The sequence below is a fragment of the Bufo gargarizans genome, chromosome 2 (assembly GCF_014858855.1).
Source record: "Bufo gargarizans isolate SCDJY-AF-19 chromosome 2, ASM1485885v1, whole genome shotgun sequence".
NCBI lineage: Eukaryota > Metazoa > Chordata > Amphibia > Anura > Bufonidae > Bufo > Bufo gargarizans.
The window spans coordinates 26958774-26979473 of NC_058081.1; the positions used below are offsets into that span (position 1 = coordinate 26958774).

The window sequence follows — 20700 nt, forward strand, 5'->3', positions numbered from 1 at the left end:
TGATGGAAACACACTTTGATGTTACAGCAGCTTACCCGACTAAGGCTACTTTCACACTAGCGTTCGATCGGATCCGTTCTGAACGGATCCGATCATAATAATGCAGATGGAGGCTCCGTTCAGAACGGATCCGTCTGCATTATTTTAGCATATAACAGCTAAGTGTGAAAATAGCCTCGTACGGATCCGTCCAGACTTTCAATGTAAAGTCAATGGGGGACGGATCCGCCTGAAGATTGAGCCATATTGTGGCATCTTCAAACGGATCCGTCCCCATTGACTTACATTGTAAGTCTGGACGGATCCGCACGCCTCCGCACGGCCAGGCGGACACCCGAACGCTGCAAGCAGCGTTCAGCTGTCCGCCTGTCCGTGCGGAGGCGAGCGGAGCGGAGGCTGAACGCCGCCAGACTGATGCAGTCTGAGCGGATCCGCTCCATTCAGACTGCATCAGGGCTGGACGGCTGCGTTCGGGTCCGCTCGTGAGCCCCTTCAAACGGAGCTCACGAGCGGACCGACGAACGCTAGTGTGAAAGTAGCCTAAAACTGACTTGTGATGTCACATATTTACTTGCCTAACGCCCACTTGTGATGTCACAGCAGATTACATGTTTGAAATTTGAAACCCACTTGTGATTTCAGAAACACAATTGTGATGTTACAACAACTATCCTGACCGGATTCCACTTGGGGCGTCACAAAAACTATCACAGCAACTTACCTGACAGAAAGATATATGCGAGGTCACAACAGCTGAATTGTCTGAATCTCATTTGTGATGTGACAGTACTGCAACTTACCTGACTGAGGCCCACTGCAATGTCACAGCAGCTTACCTTACATTTGTTATGCCACAGCTGTTTATACCAGACTGAACCTTGTGATTTCATTTGCTATGGGCATACATCAACAGCAGAGGGCCCTTGTGCATGATCAGAACACTAGCTCCTTGATTTTGGAATTTTAATTGTATGACAATGAGATACATTACATAGTCCACCTCACTCATCATGGCTCTCTAGAAGATCCCTCACTGCTGTACAAATCCACCAGTATTTGTAAGACGTGAATAAAAAAGTGTATAACCTAAGAGGTGATTAGGGATGAGCGAACCCGAACTGTATTTTGGGGTGTCCGTGACACGGACCCGGACCCGAACATTTTCGTAAAAGTCCGGGTTCGGTGTTCGTCGCTTTCTTGGCGCTTTTTGAAAGGCTGCAAAGCAGCAAATCAACAAGCGTCATACTACTTGCCCCAAGAGGCTGTCACAGCCATGCCTACTATTGGCATGGCTGTGATTGGCCAGTGCAGCATGTGACCCAGCCTCTATTTAAGCTGGAGTCACGTAGCGCCGCACGTCACTCTGCTCTGTTCAGTGTAGGGAGAGGTTGCAGCTGCGACTGTTAGGGCGAGATTAGGCAGTGAATAACTCATCAAAAACGCTTAATTCAGTGATCGATCTACGATCTGCTCACTGTTTTTAGGCTGCCCAGAGCGTTTTTTAGTCACTTTTTTCTGGGGTGATCGGCGGCCATTTTGTGTCTTGTGGTGCGCCAGCACAATCTGCCACCAAGTCAATTTAACCATCAATAGTGTGGTTATTTTTTTGCTATATCCTACATCAGGGGCTTGGCTGTGCTTGCTATTTTATTGAGGGGCGAAATACAATAGCCAAAATAGCAGTACCCTAAATCTGGTGTTTCAGCTGTGGCCAGCCAATTGTAATACTGTCTGCTGTCCGGCAAAGGATATATTTTTGTTCTGGGTTGAAATACAATTCCCAACTTAGCAATTCCCTAAATCAGTGGTTTCTGCTGTATCAGGCCAAGTTTAAATCTATCCATAAAAGGGTATATTAGATTGAAGGTGCGGATAGTGTCATCCTCAATAACTTCACACGCTACAGTTCATTTCCAAGTCAAATTCTGTCTGAAAACGTATACCTGTCACCCAGCGCCTAAATACTAGTCCTAAAATTTATATTCAGCTAAATCTGTGTTTATTGCTGAGGCTGGTCAATTCATTTAGTGTCCGCCAAAGCACAGTTTTTGTTCTGGGTTGAAATACAATTCCCAACTTAGCAATTCCCTAAATCAGTGGTTTCTGCTGTATCAGGCCTACTTTAAATCTATCCATAAAAGGGTATATTAGATTGAAGGTGCGGATAGGGTCATTCTCAATAACTTCACACACACGCTACCGTTCATTTCCAAGTCTAATTCTGTCCGTAAACCTATACCTGTCACCCAGCGCCTAAATAATAGGCCTCAAATTTATATTCTGCTAAATCTGTGTTTATTGCTGAGACTGGTCAATTCATTTAGTGTCTGCCAAAGCACAGTTTTTGTTCTAGGTTGAAATACAATTCCCAACTTAGCAATTCCCTAAATCAGTGGTTTCTGCTGTATCAGGCCTACTTTAAATCTATCCATAAAAGGGTATTGTCACGGACGGTGTACAGGAAACAAGACAAAGCAACATGCATAAATGACTCACTGGATCCAAAGCTAAGGAACCAAAAGGCAGACCCCTGCACAAGACCTAGCACTTTCCCTGGCTGCTCAGCCTATGCAAAGATCCCAAAGGTGGATGGTTGCATATCCACGTACCTCGACTATATAACCCCTGAACACCCTACAATAGTGAGGGGACACGACCACCGGCTCCGTACACCAGACACGGAGGGAGTCAGGGTCACCTGGGATCCAGCAAACAGAAAATAACATAAATGTACAGCACTTAACTTTGTAGCAGACTGGGAAACAGGATCAGCATGCACGCACACTCCAAGAAGAAGTATAAGCCGCCCAGTAAAGCATTATGGGGAGAAATTTAAAGGGAAGCAATCAGTCCAACTACATGACAGCTGAGAGAGGCTAACGAGATGAGGAACTGAATACCACAACAAAGAAAACTCAAGGAGTAGGTTCTGAAAGGCCTCTGTCAGAGCTTCTCAGCTGTCTGGTTGTGACAGTACCCCTCCCTCTACGAGTGGACTCCGGACACTCAGAACCCACCTTCTCAGGATGGGACCTATGGAAAGCCCTGATGAGACGAGAGGCTTTAATGTCCGTCACTGGGACCCACATCCTCTCCTCAGGACCATAACCCTCCCAATGAACAAGGTACTGAAGAGAACCGTGGACAAGACGAGAATCCACAATCCTAGAGACCTGAAATTCAAGATTCCCATCAACCATAATCGGAGGAGGAGGCAAAGGCGAGGGTACAATGGGTTGAACATAAGGTTTCAATAAGGACTTATGAAAAACATTATGGATCTTCCAAGTCTGAGGAAGATCAAGACGGTAGGCAACAGGATTGATGACAGACAGGATTTTGTAAGGCCCAATAAACCTAGGACCCAACTTCCAGGAGGGAACCTTCAATTTGATATTCTTGGTAGACAACCACACCAGATCACCAACATTCAGGTCCGGACCAAGCACACGTCTCTTATCTGCCACACGCTTATATCTCTCACTCATGCTCTTTAGATTATCCTGAATCTTTTGCCAAATAGATGACAAAGACGAGGAGAATCTGTCCTCATCAGGTAAACCAGAAGACCCCTCTCCCGAGAAAGTCCCAAACTGCGGATGAAACCCATATGCACCAAAAAATGGTGACTTATCAGAGGACTCCTGATGACGGTTATTTAAAGCAAACTCAGCAAGGGACAAAAAAGAACACCAATCCTTTTGATTCTCCGCCACAAAACAGCGTAGATATGTCTCCAGATTCTGATTGACGCGCTCTGTCTGGCCATTCGACTGCGGGTGGAAAGCAGAAGAGAATGACAACCAAACCCCCAAGCGAAAACAGAAAGCCTTCCAGAATCTGGAAACAAACTGCATGCCCCTATCAGAGACTATGTCTGAAGGAATACCGTGCAATTTGACAATGTAATCAATAAATGCCTGCGCCAGCGTCTTAGCATTGGGCAAACCAGGAAAAGGGATGAAATGCACCATTTTGCTAAAACGGTCCACCACCACCAGAATCACAGTCTTCCCCGAGGAACGAGGCAGGTCCATTATGAAGTCAGTAGACAGATGTGTCCAAGGACGAGAAGGAATGGGTAGGGGAAGGAGAGGACCTGATGGCCGTGAATGAGGGACTTTGGCACGAGCGCAAGTCTCGCAGGCTGCCACAAAACCCTCAACTGACTTACGAAGCGCAGGCCACCAGAATCTCCGAGCGATGAGATCCAGTGTGGCTCTTGCCCCCGGGTGCCCAGCAAGGACCGTATTGTGGTGTTCCTTAAAAATCTTGTGTCTTAAAGCGAGAGGCACAAACAACCTCCCAGGAGGACAAAGATCAGGAGCCTCTGACTGGGCTGCCTGCACCTCTGCCTCCAATTCAGAAAAAAGAGCAGAGACCACCACACCTTCAGCCAAAATGGGACCCGGGTCTTCAAAATTCCCGCCTCCCGGAAAACAACGTGACAGGGCATCTGCCTTCACATTCTTAACTCCAGGGCGGAACGTGACAACAAAATTAAATCTTCAAAAGAACAAAGACCATCTGGCCTGTCTCGGGTTCAGACGCTTGGCTGACTCCAAGTAGGCCAGATTTTTATGGTCAGTAAACACGGTAATAGGATGTCTAGCTCCCTCCAGCCAATGGCGCCATTCCTCAAAAGCCAACTTGATGGCCAACAATTCCCTATCTCCCACATTGTAATTTCTCTCTGCGGAGGAAAGTTTTTTCAAGAAAAAGGCACACGGTTGCCATTTGGCAGGAGAGGAACCCTGAGACAAGACCGCACCCACACCCACCTCAGAAGCATCAACCTCAACTATGAAGGGTAAAGAAATATCAGGTTGCACCAAGATGGGAGCGGAAGCAAAACTCTCCTTGATATTAGAAAAATCCTTACGCGCCTCTACCGACCAAGAAGAAAAATCTACCCCCTTTCTGGTCATATCAGTGAGTGGTTTAACAATAGAGGAATAATTCAAAATAAACTTCCTGTAATAATTGGCAAAGCCCAAAAAATTGCATCAGCGCCTTCTGATTCTCAGGAAGCTCCCACTCAAGCACAGCGCGGACCTTCTCGGGGTCCATGCGAAAACCAGAAGCGGAGAGAAGAAACCCCAGAAATTGAATTTCTGGAACCGCAAACACACATTTTTCCAGTTTCGCATATAATTTATTCTCCCGCAGAATGAGCAAGACCTGACGTAAATGTTCCTTATGAGTTTTGAAATCAGGAGAAAAAATCAAAATGTCATCCAAATACACTAATACAAATTTTCCCATCAAATGATAAAAAATGCTGTTCACGAAATGCTGAAAAACGGCTGGGGCATTCATCAAACCAAAAGGCATAACCAAATTTTCAAAATGGCCCTCAGGGGTATTGAAGGCCGTCTTCCATTCGTCTCCTTCTCTGACCCTGACCAGGTTGTATGCCCCTCTTAGATCTAATTTGGAAAAGACTTTAGCCCCAACAACCTGGTTAAACAGGTCCGGGATTAGAGGAAGCGGATAAGGATCACGAATAGTGATACTGTTCAGCTCCCTGAAATCCAGACAAGGTCTTAAAGAACCATATTTTTTTCTTACCAAAGAAAAAACAAGCGGCAACAGGTGACTTTGAGGGTCGTATGTGTCCTTTTCTCAGACTCTCAGAGATATAAGCACGCATAGCGATCCTTTCAGGTTGGGAAAGATTGTATAAACGAGATTTAAGCAGCTTGGCGCCTGGGATGAGATTAATAGGGCAATCGTACTCCCTGTGCGGGGGCAAATCCTGAACTCCACTCTCAGAGAAGACATCCGAAAATTCAGAGAGAAAAGATGGTACAGTCTTAGTAGCAACCTCAGAAACAGATGTCGTGAGGCAATTCTCTCTGCAAAAGTCACTCCAACCATTTATTTGCCTCGCTTGCCAATCAATGGTGGGATTATGTTTAGTGAGCCAGGGTAGCCCCAACACTAGAAGAGTAGGCAAACCGCTAAGGACGAAACATGACACATCCTCAACATGAGCATCACTCACAATTAAACGGATATTGTGAACTATGCCCTTTAATGATTTCTGAGAAAGTGGAGCGGAATCAATAGCAAAAACAGGAATACCCTTTCCCAAAGTGCACACCTGGAAACCATGAGTTATTGCAAATTGACTATCAATAATATTGACCGCTGCTCCACTATCCACAAAAATCTCACAAAAAATCCTCTTGCTCTCTAGCGCCACCCTAGCAGGCAGGACAAAACGGGAACTACAAGCAAACGGAAAACCTTCAATTTCCACCTCAACCCTGCCAATAGTAACAGACGGAACATTTTTAAAAGATTTTTTCCTCTTTGTTTCTTTATTACTCCCAGAGAACTGCCTGAATCTCCTAGAGGGACAAACATTTGCCAAATGATTTATACCTCCACAACAAAAACAAACCCTCCCATGCGGGCTGAATCTTCTATTGTCAGAAGCAATCAACCCCAGCTGAATGGGCTCTTGCTCAGAAGGGGCTGACAGCGACTGAGACCCCTGCGCACAGAATGGGACCGCTGCACTGTCCTGGGACTGAGTATGACAGGAAGGAGAGATCTCTCCTCTCTCTCTAAGACGCCTGTCAATACGAACGGCCTGAGACATAGCAGAGTCCAAGGAAATAGGCCTTTCATGAAAGGCAAATGCATCTTTCAATCCCTCTGAAAGACCATGGCAAAATTGACTTCGGAGTGCAGCATCATTCCAACCAGTATCAGCTGCCCATCTCCGAAATTCTGAGCAGTATATCTCTGCGGATTGTTTACCCTGGCATAATAGACGTAGTCTAGACTCAGCCAGAGCAATACGATCCGGATCATCATATATCTGACCCAGGGCAAAAAAGAATTCATCCACTGAACGGAGGGGCCGTGCCCCCTCCGGCAGCGAAAAGGCCCAGGACTGAGCGTTACCCCTGAGAAGCAATATAATGATCCCCACCCTCCGTTCCTCATCACCAGAGGAATGGGGAAGAAGGCGAAAATTGAGTTTGCAAGCCTCTCTAAAATGCACAAAATTCTCACTACCCCCGGAAAACGTATCCGGGAGCGAGATCTTAGGCTCAGAACAAACTCCATAAACGCCAGCTGAACCAGTCACTTGAAGCTGAGAAAAAGTCCTGCGGAGATCAGCTACCTCCAATGAAAGACCCTGAAGGCGTTCAGCCAAAAGTGAAACCGGATCCATGCTTGAGACGGTTTTGGCGGCTTATATTGTCACGGACGGTGTACAGGAAACAAAACAAAGCAACATGCATAAATGACTCACTGAATCCAAAGCTAAGGAACCAAAAGGGATACCCCTGCACAAGACCTAGCACTTTCCCTGGCTGCTCAGCCTATGCAAAGATCCCAAAGGTGGATGGTTGCATATCCCGTACCTCGACTATATAACCCCTGAACACCCTACAATAGTGAGGGGACACGACCACCGGCTCCCTACACCAGACACGGAGGGAGTCAGGGTCACCTGGGATCCAGCAAACAGAAAATAACTCATAAATGTACAGCACTTAACTTTGTAGCAGACTGGGAAACAGGATCAGCATGCACACACACTCCAGGAAGAAGTATAAGCCGCCCAGTAAAGCATTATGGGGAGGAATTTAAAGGGAAGCAATCAGTCCAACTACATGACAGCTGAGAGAGGCTAACGAGATGAGGAACTGAATACCACAACAAAGAAAACTCACGGAGGAGGTTCTGAAAGGCCTCTGTCAGAGCTTCTCAGCTGTCTGGTTGTGACAGGTATATTAGATTGAAGGTGCGGATAGGGTAATTCTCAATAACTTCACACGCTACCGTGCATTTCCAAGTCTAATTCTGTCCGTAAACGTATACCTGTCACCCAGCGCCTAAATAATAGGCCTCAAATTTATATTCAGCTAAATCTGTGTTTATTGCTGAGGCTGGTCAATTCATTTAGTGTCAGCCAAAGCACAGTTTTTGTTCTGGGTTGAAATACAATTCCCAACTTAGCAATTCCCTAAATCAGTGGTTTCTGCTGTATTAGGCCTACTTTAAATCTATCCATAAAAGGGTATATTAGATTGAAGGTGCGGATAGGGTCATTCTCAATAACTTCACACGCTACCGTGCATTTCCAAGTCTAATTCTGTCCGTAAACCTATACCTGTCACCCAGCGCCTAAATAATAGGCCTCAAATTTATATTCAGCTAAATCTGTGTTTATTGCTGAGGCTGGTCAATTCATTTAGTGTCAGCCAAAGCACAGTTTTTGTTCTGGGTTGAAATACAATTCCCAACTTAGCAATTCCCTAAATCAGTGGTTTCTGCTGTATTAGGCCTACTTTAAATCTATCCATAAAAGGGTATATTAGATTGAAGGTGCGGATAGGGTCATTCTCAATAACTTCACACGCTACCGTGCATTTCCAAGTCTAATTCTGTCCGTAAACCTATACCTGTCACCCAGCGCCTAAATAATAGGCCTCAAATTTATATTCAGCTAAATCTGTGTTTATTGCTGAGGCTGGTCAATTCATTTAGTGTCCGCCAAAGCACAGTTTTTGTTCTGGGTTATAATACAATTCCCAACTTAGCAATTCCCTAAATCAGTGGTTTCTGCTGTATCAGGCCTACTTTAAATCTATCCATAAAAGAGTATTTTAGATTGAAGGTGCGGATAGTGTCATCCTCAATAACTTCACACGCTACCGTGCATTTCCAAGTTTAATTCTGTTCCTAAACGTATACCTGTCACCCAGCGCCTAAATAATAGGCCTAAAATTTATATTCAGCTAAATCTGTGGTTATTGCTGGGGCTGGTCAAGTTATTTAGTGTCCGTCAAAGCACAGTTTTTGTTCTGGGTTGAAATACAATTCCCAACTTACCAATTCCCTAAATCAGTGGTTTCTGCTGTATCAGGCCTACTTTAAATCTATCCATAAAAGGGTATATTAGATTGAAGGTGCGGATAGGGTCATTCTCAATAACTTCACACGCTACCGTGCATTTCCAAGTCTAATTCTGTCCATAAACGTATACCTGTCATCCAGGGCCTAAATACTAGGCCTACAATTTATATTCAGCTAAATATGTTGTTACTGCTGTGCCTGTATTAGTGTAATACGGTACCTAAATAGATAGCCAGATAGTGTTAGGTATCTGTAAAAAATTTCTTATTGTGGTGAACAGTAACAATGAGGAAAACATCTAGTAAGGGACGCGGACATGGTCGTGGTGGTGTTAGTGGACCCTCTGGTGCTGGGAGAGGACGTGGCCATTCTGCCACAGCCACATGTCGTGGTGAACCAACTACCTCAAGTTCCAGTAGCCGCCAGAATTTACAGCGATATTTGGTGGGGCCCAATGCCGTTCTAAGGATGGTAAGGCCTGAGTAGGTACAGGCATTAGTCAATTGGGTGGCCGACAGTGGATCCAGCACATTCACATTATCTCCCACCCAGTCTTCTGCAGAAAGCGCACAGATGGCGCCTGAAAACTAAGCCCATCAGTCTGTCACATCACCCCCATGCATATCAGGGAAACTGTCTGAGCCTCAAGTTATGCAGCAGTCTCTTATGCTGTTTCAAGACTCTGCTGGCAGGGTTTCCCAAGGGCATCCACCTAGCCCTTCCCCAGCGGTGGAAGACATAGAATGCACTGACGCACAACCACTTATGTTTCCTGATGATGAGGACATGGGAATACCACCTCAGCACGTCTCTGATGATGACGAAACACAGGTGCCAACTGCTGCGTCTTTCTGCAGTGTGCAGACTGAACAGGAGGTCAGGGATAAAGACGATGCAGGGGACGATGAGGTCCTAGACCCCACATGGAATGAAGGTCGTGCCACTGACTTTCACATTTCGGAAGAAGAGGCAGTGGTGAGACCGAGCCAACAGCGTAGCAAAAGAGGGAGCAGTAGGCAAAAGCAGAACACCCGCCGCCAAGAGACTCCGCCTGCTACTGACCGCCGCCATCTGGGACCGAGCACCCCAAAGGCAGCTTCAAGGAGTTCCCTGGCATGGCACTTCTTCAAACAATGTGCTGACGACAAGACCCGAGTGGTTTGCACGCTTTGCCATCAGAGCCTGAAGCGAGGCATTAACGTTCTGAACCTTAGCACAAGCTGCATGACCAGGCACCTGCATGCAAAGCATGAACTGCAGTGGAGTAAACACCTTAAAAACAAGGAACTCACTCAGGCTCCCCCTGCTACCTCTTCTGCTGCTGCCGCCTCGGCCTCTTCTGCTGCTGCCGCCTCGGCCTCTTCCTCCGCCTCTGGAGGAACGTTGGCACCTGCCGCCCAGCAAACAGGTGATGTACCACCAACACCACCACCTCCGTCACCAAGCATCTCAACCATGTCACACGGCAGCGTTCAGCTCTCCATCTCACAAACATTTGAGAGAAAGCGTAAAATTCCCACCTAGCCACCCTTGATCCCTGGCCCTGAATGCCAGCATTTCTAAACTACTGGCCTATGAAATGCCGTCATTCAGGCTGGTGGACACAGACAGCTTCAAACAGCTCATGTGCAGCATACGGGTAGGCTACCCGACACTGCTAGATTGTAATGTGTATTTCCCTTTAAGCCAGTCAGGCCTGTTACAGGCAATCCTTGTCACAGCCAGCAGAGGGAGCCCCCAGTTCAGTATAAATAGGCTAGGGCCTAGCCCAGGAGAGGAGTTCAGAAGTTTCTAGACTCAGTGCTGAGAGGGTCAGAGCTCAGTCGGCAGTGCAGGGATTGCATCTCTGGTGTGGAGGGTCATACCCACCCAGCTTTCCAGGTTAGTGATACCTGAAGAACTCCAAAGACAGAGCCAGCCGTCAGGAGGGAAGAAGACCTCTACTAAGTATTTGCTCAAGGGTTATTACCAAGAATTGGGAGTCTGGACCTTGAGGGTTTTGCTGCAAGTAGAGTAAGAGGAAAGCCCTGATCCTAGGAGGCCTGTCTCGAAGTTAACCTTGTTGTAAGTGAAAGCCTGAACCACCACTGTTAACTGCATGATAAAGTGTGAAATAACTCTGGAACTGTGTTACCTGCTGTTTACCCTACTACATATCCATGCAGTAAAGTTGACCTGTTGTATGAATACCTGAGTTACTCCATTATTCCACCTATCGTTCCACGGTGTGTCACCGTTCAATTGACACTGGCGTCACAACATTCATCACCTGCCTGTTCCAGTGCTGACCCGTTTGAAGACGACAGTGAGTCCCAGGTTAGTGGGTTACCCTGCACTACAAAGCCCAGCATACCTAAAGCTATACTACTGACCCCCTGGGACACTGCACATGTCGCTTGCTGTCCCACAGTATGTTGTTCCCAGCCGCCACTACTTCTCCAAGAGAGCCGTGCCTTCCCTGCACAAACAAGTATCCGATAAAATCAAGTGTGCACTGCGCAACGCCATCTGTGGCAAGGTCCACCTAACCACAGATACGTGGACCACTAAGCATGGCCAGGGACGCTATATCTCCCTAACTGCACACTGGGTAAATGTAGTGGCAGCTTGGCCCCAGGCGGAGAGCTGTTTGGCGCACGTCCTTCCGCCGCCAAGGATCGCAGGGCAACATTCTTTGCCTCCTGTTCCCTCTTCCTCCTACTCGGCTTCCTCCTCCTCTTCTTCCACCTGCTCATCCAGTCAGCCACCCACACCTTCACCACCAACTTCAGCACAGGCCAGGGTAAACGTCAGCAGGCCATTCTGAAACTCATATGTTTGGGGGACAGGCCCCACACCACACAGGAGTTGTGGCGGGGTATAGAACAACAGACCGACGAGTGGTTGCTGCCGGTGAGCCTCAAGCCCGGCCTGGTGGTGTGTGATAATGGGCGAAATCTCGTTGCAGCTCTGGGACTAGCCAGTTTGACGCACATCCCTTGCCTGGCGCATGTGCTGAATTTGGTGGTGCAGAAGTTCATTCACAACTACCCCGACATGTCAGAGCTGCTGCATAAAGTGCGGGCCGTCTGTTCGCGCTTCCGGCGTTCACATCCTGCCGCTGCTCGCCTGTCTGCGCTACAGCGTAACTTCGGCCTTCCCGCACACCGCCTCATATGCGACGTACCCACCAGGTGGAACTCCACCTTGCACATGCTGGACAGACTGTGCGAGCAGCAGCAGGCCATAGTAGAGTTTCAGCTGCAGCACGCACGGGTCAGTCGCACTGCGGAACAGCACCACTTCACCACCAATGACTGGGCCTCCATGCGAGACCTGTGTTCCCTGTTGCGCTGTTTCGAGTACTTCACCAACATGGCCAGTGGCGATGACGCCTTTATCATCGTTACAATACCACTTCTATGTCTCCTTGAGAAAACACTTAGGGCGATGATGGAAGAGGAGGTGGCCCAGGAGGAGGAGGAGGAGGAAGAGGGGTCATTTTTCGCACTTTCAGGCCAGTCTCTTAGAAGTGACTCAGAGGGAGGTTTTTTGCAACAGCAGAGGCCAGGTACAAATGTGGCCAGCCAGGGCCCACCACTGGAGGACGAGGAGGATGAGGATGAGGTGGAGGAGGATGAGGATGAAGCATGTTCACAGCGGGGTGGCACCCAACGCAGCTCGGGCCCATCACTGGTGCGTGGCTGGGGGGAAACGCAGGACGATGACGATATGCCTTCCACAGAGGACAGCTTGTCCTTACCTCTGGGCAGCCTGGCACACATGAGCGACTACATGCTGCAGTGCCTGCGCAACGACAGCAGAGTTGCCCATATTTTAACGTGTACGGACTACTGGGTTGCCACCCTGCTGGATCCACGGTACAAACACAATGTGCCCACCTTACTTCCTGCACTGGAGCGTGATAGGAAGATGCGCGAGTACAAGCGCACATTGGTAGACGCGCTACTGAGAGCATTCCCAAATGTCACAGGGGAACAAGTGGAAGCCCAAAGCGAAGGCAGAGGAGGAGCAAGAGGTCGCCAACGCAGCTGTGTCACGGTCAGCTCCTCTGAGGGCAGGGTTAGCATGGCAGAGATGTGGAAAAGTTTTGTCAACACGTCACAGCTAACTGCACCACCACCTGATACGGAACGTGTTAGCAGGAGGCAACATTTCACTAACATGGTGGAACAGTACGTGTGCACACCCCTCCACGTACTGACTGATGGTTCGGCCCCATTCAACTTCTGGGTCTCCAAATTGTCCACGTGGCCAGAGCTAGCCTTTTATGCCTTGGAGGTGCTGGCCTGCCCGGCGGCCAGCGTTTTGTCTGAACGTGTATTCAGCACGGCAGGGGGCGTCATTACAGACAAACGCAGCCGCCTGTCTACAGCCAATGTGGACAAGCTGACGTTCATAAAAATGAACCAGGCATGGATCCCACAGGACCTGTCCATCCCTTGTGCAGATTAGACATTAACTACCTCCCCTTAACCATATATTATTGTACTCCAGGGCACTTCCTCATTCAATTCTATTTTTATTTTCATTTTACCATTATATTGCAGGGCAACCCAAAGTTGAATGAACCTCTCCTCTGTCTTGGTGCCGGGGCCTAAAAATATCTGACCCAGCCTGTTCCAGTGTTGGGTGACGTGAAGCATGATTCTCTGCTATGACATGAAGCCTGAATCTCTGCTATGGGACCTCTCTCCTCTGTCTGGGTGCCGGGGCCTAAATATATGACAATGGACTGTTCCAGTTTTGGCTGACGTGAAGCCTGATTCTCTGCTATGACGTGAAGCCTGAATCTCTGTTATGGGACCTCTCTCCTCTGTCTGGGTGCCGGGGCCTAAATATATGACAATGGACTGTTCCAGTTTTGGGTAACGTGAAGCCTGATTCTCTGCTATGACATGAAGACTGGTTCTCTGCTGACATGAAGCCTGAATCTCTGTTATGGGACCTCTCTCCTCTGTCTGGGTGCCGGAGCCTAAATATATGACAATGGACTGTTCCAGTGTTGGGTGACGTGAAGCCTGATTCTCTGCTATGACATGAAGACTGATTCTCTGCTGACATGAAGCCTGAATCTCTGTTATGGGACCTCTCTCCTCTGTCTGGGTGCCGGGGCCTAAATATCTGACAATGGACTGTTCTAGTTTTGGGGGACGTGAAGCATGATTCTCTGCTATAACATGAAGCCTGAATCTCTCTTATGGGACCTCTCTCCTCTGTCTGGGTGTCGGGGCCTAAATATATGACAATGGACTTTTCCAGTTTTGGCTGACGTGAAGCCTGATTCTCTGCTATGACATGAAGACTGATTCTCTGCTGACATGAAGCCTGAATCTCTGTTATGGGACCTCTCTCCTCTGTCTGGGTGCCGGGGCCTAAATATATGACAATGGACTGTTCCAGTTTTGGGTAACGTGAAGCCTGATTCTCTGCTATGACATGAAGACTGATTCTCTGCTGACATGAAGCCTGAATCTCTGTTATGGGACCTCTCTCCTCTGTCTGGGTGCCGGAGCCTAAATATATGACAATGGACTGTTCCAGTGTTGGGTAACGTGAAGCCTGATTCTCTGCTATGACATGAAGACTGATTCTCTGCTGACATGAAGCCTGAATCTCTGTTATGGGACCTCTCTCCTCTGTCTGGGTGCCGGGGCCTAAATATCTGACAATAGACTGTTCCACTTTTGGGGGACGTGAAGCATGATTCTCTGCTATGACATGAAGCCTGAATCTCTCTTATGGGACCTCTCTCCTCTGTCTGGGTGCCGGGGCCTAAATATATGACAATGGACTGTTCCAGTTTTGGCTGACGTGAAGCCTGATTCTCTGCTATTGTAGTGTCCCACTAGGTAGGGGTGGGCAATACACAAGGGTCAATTGGTGTGCGCGTTACTCCTACTCACAAGGGACAGAAATGTTATATTTACTTGTGCATTTTATGTATTTTCTAATGTGTTTTTATATGCAATGTTTCCCTGTATGATGCAATAGCAGGCCTAGTTGGGTGTAGTTAGACATCCCAGACACTAGAGGGAGGTAGGGAGCCCCTAGTATAAATGTCCAGGCCTAGACAGGGAGAGTTAGTGCAGAGTCAGGAGTCTGAGAAGACAGAAGTTAGAAGGCACCAGCCAGAGATATGCTGAGGGCCTCCTCCTGACATGCAGCTTGATAGCCCTGGCTGCTAGCTATGACCAGGAGGCTAGTGAGGAGACCTAGCCTGCCTGAAACCCACGGTCATTCACCAGACAAGTAAGGATATCACAGGGAAAGATAAGTAACCCTGATGGGCAGATGCTTTAGAAAGTAAAGCAAGGATCTGATACCAGAGGAAGATATAGTTTTACCAAGCATATAAGCCACCATTTAGGCATCCGGGCCTTGGGATAGAAAGCCAGACAGGAGTTCTAGAAAGAACAGTGTACGCTATTTCTGAGGAAAGGTACAACCTGATTCTGAGTGCATTGTGGATTTACCCTCTGAGTATCTTGCATAATCAATACCTGCCATCTTGTGGAATAAACCTGCTTGTAAAGCTGTGATCTAAAAGACTGTGTTACCATCTGATGTACAAAGTTGGACTGTTAAGTAAAGCAACGTTTGGTTCACTATACCATCTGTGTACCTCACTTATTCCAACTATCAACCGGTGTGCCACCATCACAGGCACTGGCGTCACGAACCTTAAAGGGACCTTGCCCCAGGCACTCAAAATACCCGTAACATCCAGGGCACCTCATCCACCATCAGGCCCGGTCCCTACATACAGAGTGTGCCCCAGAGGAACCGTGTCTACCTCTCCTTCACTGCCACATGCCTGCCCAGGGTTCTCCAATACAGTGAGCAACCCTCGTTTGCCCATAACCGTGACCTCACTTCGCTATACCCTGCAGGTCTGGCGTGTTGCACTATGACATAAAGACTGATTCTCTGCTGACATGAAGCCTGAATCTCTGTTATGGGACCTCTCTCCTCTGTCTGGGTGCCGGGGTCTAAATATCTGACAGTCGCCTGTTCCAGTGGTGGGTGACATGAAGCCAGATTCTCTGCTATGGGACCTCTCTCCAATTGATATTGGTTAATTTTTATTTATTATTTTTTTTTTTATCCATTTCCCTATCCACATTTGTTTGCAGGGGATTTAACTACATTTTGCTGCCTTTTGCAGCCCTCTAGCTCTTTCCTGGGCTGTTTTACAGCCTTTTTAGTGCCGAAAAGTTCGGGTCCCCATTGACTTCGGCCGAACTTCTCGAACCCGAACATCCAGGTGTTCGCTCAACTCTAGACGTGATCAACTAGACAGAAGGAACCACTATTATTTTTGGGCACTCTTACCTTCAGGCTCCTGTTTCTGGATTATAGGGAATGATGTAACTCAGGATTAGTGTTAAGCACGAATATTCGAATATCAATTTTTTTTAATCAAATATCGGCACTTCGCTAATTCGCGAATATTTCGAATATAGTGCTATACATTTGGAATTTCGAATATTCATTTTTTTTATTATTATATTTTTTCTTTCCCACTTCCCTAAAGTAGTTCTTAACTGTCCTTAGGATTGCTGGCTTCCTGGCTGTTCCAGTCGGTCCCCTTTGCTGCTTCTGCCGACTTCCGTGCTCATGGAGTGTCCCCATCACCATGGAAACGTCTCCATACTAGAATGTACTGTCGGATTTGAGAATTAAGTTGAAATCGCAATTCGATTAATTCAAGTTATAATAATCGAATTGCGATTTCAACTTGGACCTTGTTTACTGTGGTTGGCTTGGTAGAATTAGCGAATATGACAAATGTATTCGTCATATTCCTCAAAGCGAAGATAACAGAGTATTCTCCATCTTCATTTTAGCTACCTATTCGTTAACTTCGCTAATTCTAGCAATCAAATAGGAAAGTTGAGTATAGAGACAGCTAAGTTTAATTCGCTATGCGATTATATTACTTTGCTTTTTTTTTATAAATAGAACAATTATAATAATTATCCCAGTATTATAATTATTCTATTTATTTAAAAAAAGCAAAGTAATATAATCGCATAGCGAATTAAACTTACCTGTCTCCATAGTCAACTTTCCTATTTGATTGCTAGAATTAGCGAAGTTCACGAATAGGTAGCTAAAACGAAGATGGAGAATACTTCGTTATCTTCGTTTTGAGGAATATGACGAATACATTCGTCATATTCGCTAATTCTACCAAGCCAACCATAGTAAACCAGGTCCAAGTTGAAATCGCAATTCGATTATTATAACTTGAATTAATCGAATTGAGATTTCAACTTAGCACTGCTATATTCCATATTAGGCTAGAATTAACAAATATGGAATATAGCAGTGCTAAGTTGAAATTGCAATTCGATTAATTCAAGTTATAATAATCGAATTGCCATTTCAACTTGGACCTGGTTTACTATGGTTGGCTCGGTAGAATTAGCAAATATGACGAAAGCATTCGTCATATTCCTCAAAACGAAGATAACAAAGTATTCTCCATCTTCGTTTTAGCTACCTATTCGTCAACTTCGCTAATTCTAGCAATCAAATAGGAAAGTTGACTATAGAGACAGCCAAGTTTAATTCGATATGCGAATAGAATAATTATAATACTTGATAATTATTATAATTATTCTATTTATTAAAAAAAAAGCAAAGTAATATAATCGCATAGCGAATTAAACCTAGCTGTCTCTATAGTCAACTTTCCTATTTGATTGCTAGAATTAGTGAAGTTGACGAATAGGTAGCTAAAACGAAGATGGAGAATACTTCGTTATCTTCGTTATACATTTGTCATATTCGTCATCTTCGCTAATTCTAGATATCAAACCAATAGGAAAGTAGCCTTAAGTTACAATCGCAATACGCTATTATTTAAATCGCATATTAATCGCGATAACTAGAAAAATTACAAATATTCGATTTCAACGAATATGAAACAAATATTCTAGCGAATATTTGCGAATTTCTTCGAAATCAAATATGGCACCTCCCGCTCATCACTACACTACAGGATAAGTCAAGAACAAGTATTACAACACAAAAAGTCTAGTGCTCCTACCTAAAAAACAATTGGCTTATTACCTCCATCTAGCAGCGCGAGAAAAGCCAGCACTAAGAATGGTGAAGCTTTCCCAACAAAATTGTACATTAGTGAACCGAAGGGGGCGCCAACTGCAAAGAGAAGGAAATTTGAGAGAAGAAAAGCTTACCAAAGACAAGTCAAAGCTAAAAACCATCAGACTGATGAAACTTTAAGATCATAGTACTTACTGATCGTACCCAACGCCAGGCCTCCTAGTGCGATGCCCATGGCCTTCCCTCTTTCATAATCATCAGGGTATATTTGGGCCAGCATTCCCAAACCTGTAGATACATGTATTTAAGTCACTATATGAAGAGACTTTGCAGTGCAAATAGAAAACGGGGGGTCCGCTTGTTACTCCCTATTATCATTGGACAGTCCTTGGGGCCACAGTTAGGCCCTGAGCTGACTTGTTCAGTTTAGGACAACCACCGATGATCCAAAGAAGGGGCCTCTGCTGTATCCAAACACAATCTGTATGTGCATCTGTTCTTGGAACTGCAGTTAAACCCTATTTAAGGTAAATCCCCTGTATAAAGTCCATATTATGGACAGAATGACGGACAGATAGCGAGTTGCTCTCAGATATCATTTGGGGGAAGTGGAGTCTAAGATAGTAACAATTTATAAGCTAATTATCCATATAGGGAGATGGCAGTCAAGTGGTTGGTGGCTGTTATAGTCCATAGGTCCTAATAAGCTCTATGTATAGTATTTAGTGCAAGCTATGTCAGTAATATTCTGCAATCCTTATAAGGGACGATATAGGGGAAGCAATTAATCAGTGTTGTCAGTGCAGCAATCTCCTGTGGAGCCGATGCAGAGGATGGGAGTGGTAGTGGCCCTGATGAGGTGTTGTGTAATGGTGTACTCCCTCAGGCCATTGCTCTCTTGGGATCAGTGCAGTGGAAATGTAGTTTGAAGAATGAAGCCAGAAGTAAATGTATAACAGTCTTTTTTTTACTTAGTACAAAATAAAATTTGTAGAACATCCTGAAGCAGCAAATACAAAGTGCAGGTTCTGGCACCAGGTGAGGAGGTATGGTAGCAGGTTGGATGACTATATGTTCACACTAGCAGGCAATTGTGGGTGTAGGTGTCTACTGTAAGATTCAGGTTTGATATTTGTCTGGCTTTGTGGAGATTTAGGTGATGGGTGTCTGATTAGTAGTTCCTCACCTTGCAGCAGTGTCTGCATATTTTATTTTTGCAATTTTTTTTCTTTGAAAAATTGTTTTTATTCAATGTAAAATGTTTATTTTTTTTCTTGGACATTGTCTTTTTTTGTGTTCATTTTTTAACCATTTAATAGTTCTACTATAGTTCTAGGAACGGGTACACTGACGCCACTTTTGCAGTGGGTCAGGATATGGGTGGATAATAGTTTGTTTGTGACGCCAATTGCAGTGTGTGCAGGGTAATATCACAGGGCCCTCCCAAGGTGTTATAACGCACGTCCCAGGTTAGGAATGCCAGAGTGGTGTGATAGCCTGTAATGTCTCTGTATGGTGATTATAATAGTGTAAAAGGTGTCTACTACCTGGGTACGGCTGGACTCCTGGCTCACTTGCAATAAATTGAGTGTAGTGATAGTAGGAGTGATAGAGGGATTTTGCAGCAGAAATTGACGTCCAGACCTTTAGGTGAAATTCAGACTTGTCTTTACTGAAGATAACTTTCACCCAAGCAGAATTCAGCTTTGGTATTTGGTCCCAGCAAGTTTTGGCAATGGTTGGCAGGAATAAATCTTCTGCACTATAACTCTGGAGCTTGCCGGATGAGACGTCTGCTTAGTAGCTCTGTAACTGTGGCAGGAATTTATCTTCTGTGCGTCTCTTTATCTTCTGCTATGTTGACTAGCTAAGGAGGAATATGGCTTCTCCTAGGTCTCTAGACTTTACTCACAGGTATATTCTCAGGGAATGCTTTCGTCCTGGAACTCTGGAGGTTGTCTTCTGCTTCTGTCATCCAGCTGAGGCTGCAGGGCTCTCAGGCGAGGGAGGTGATCAATGTCTCAGCCGAGACAAGATCCTGGCTTTCTTCCCTATGCAGGAGATCTCCTACACACACACCCTACCCCTAGCAGGGTGTGGGCTACACTGCACTCTAACTTTCTTCTCCACCCATGGTGTAGGATGTGGGAACAGTCCACACCTCCACAGAGGGGGAGCTAAGCTGGAATGACCCATTCCAGCCTAGATGTACTAAACTGTAACTAGTTCCTTACCAATCCACTACTGCCACCTGCTGGTGAACATGGAAAATTACAAGAAAATTCACATTTAAAGGGATTCTGTCACCTCTCATAACACAAATTCAGATTTTAAACCAGTCATGCTCCACAGAATACCTTGAATCGGCTTTGCTGTTCCATACTGTAATCCGTCCAGTAGTTTTGCTGAAAAACGACTTTTATAATTATGCTAATTAATCCTGAAGGTGATTAGAGTGCCCAGAGGGGCGTTATGTTCCACTTTGTGTGCCCAGTAACGCCCCCCTGCAGTGCCCAAAACGCCTTCCTCCTGAATCCCTAACCGCCCACAGCGTCTCATCCCTCTCCTTCCCCTCCCTGACGGCCGAGCGAAGTCTCGCGCAGACGCAGTACCCACTGAGGGCTGCGCCAGTGCGATTTGCTGGAGACTGAGGGAAGAGCAAGCATCGGACATTACTGGGCTCGGCACATGCCCAGTGACGACGATGAAGCTCCTGCCCTCAGTCTCCAGCAAATCGCACTG

At 46.1% G+C, this 20700-nt stretch overlaps 1 protein-coding gene across 1 annotated transcript in view; it reads right to left on the reverse strand.

The window, feature by feature from the left end:
- The window catches only part of LOC122925550 (chromaffin granule amine transporter-like), a 97639-nt gene that overhangs the window by 75760 nt on the left and 1179 nt on the right, over positions 1-20700 (reverse strand). The window contains exons 2-3 of the mRNA XM_044276908.1: positions 18154-18246; positions 17965-18054 (exon numbers count right to left, since the gene is read on the reverse strand). Coding sequence (XP_044132843.1) covers positions 17965-18054; positions 18154-18238 — 175 coding nt within the window. The 5' untranslated portion in view covers positions 18239-18246. The remainder of the gene's footprint in view (positions 1-17964; positions 18055-18153; positions 18247-20700) is intronic.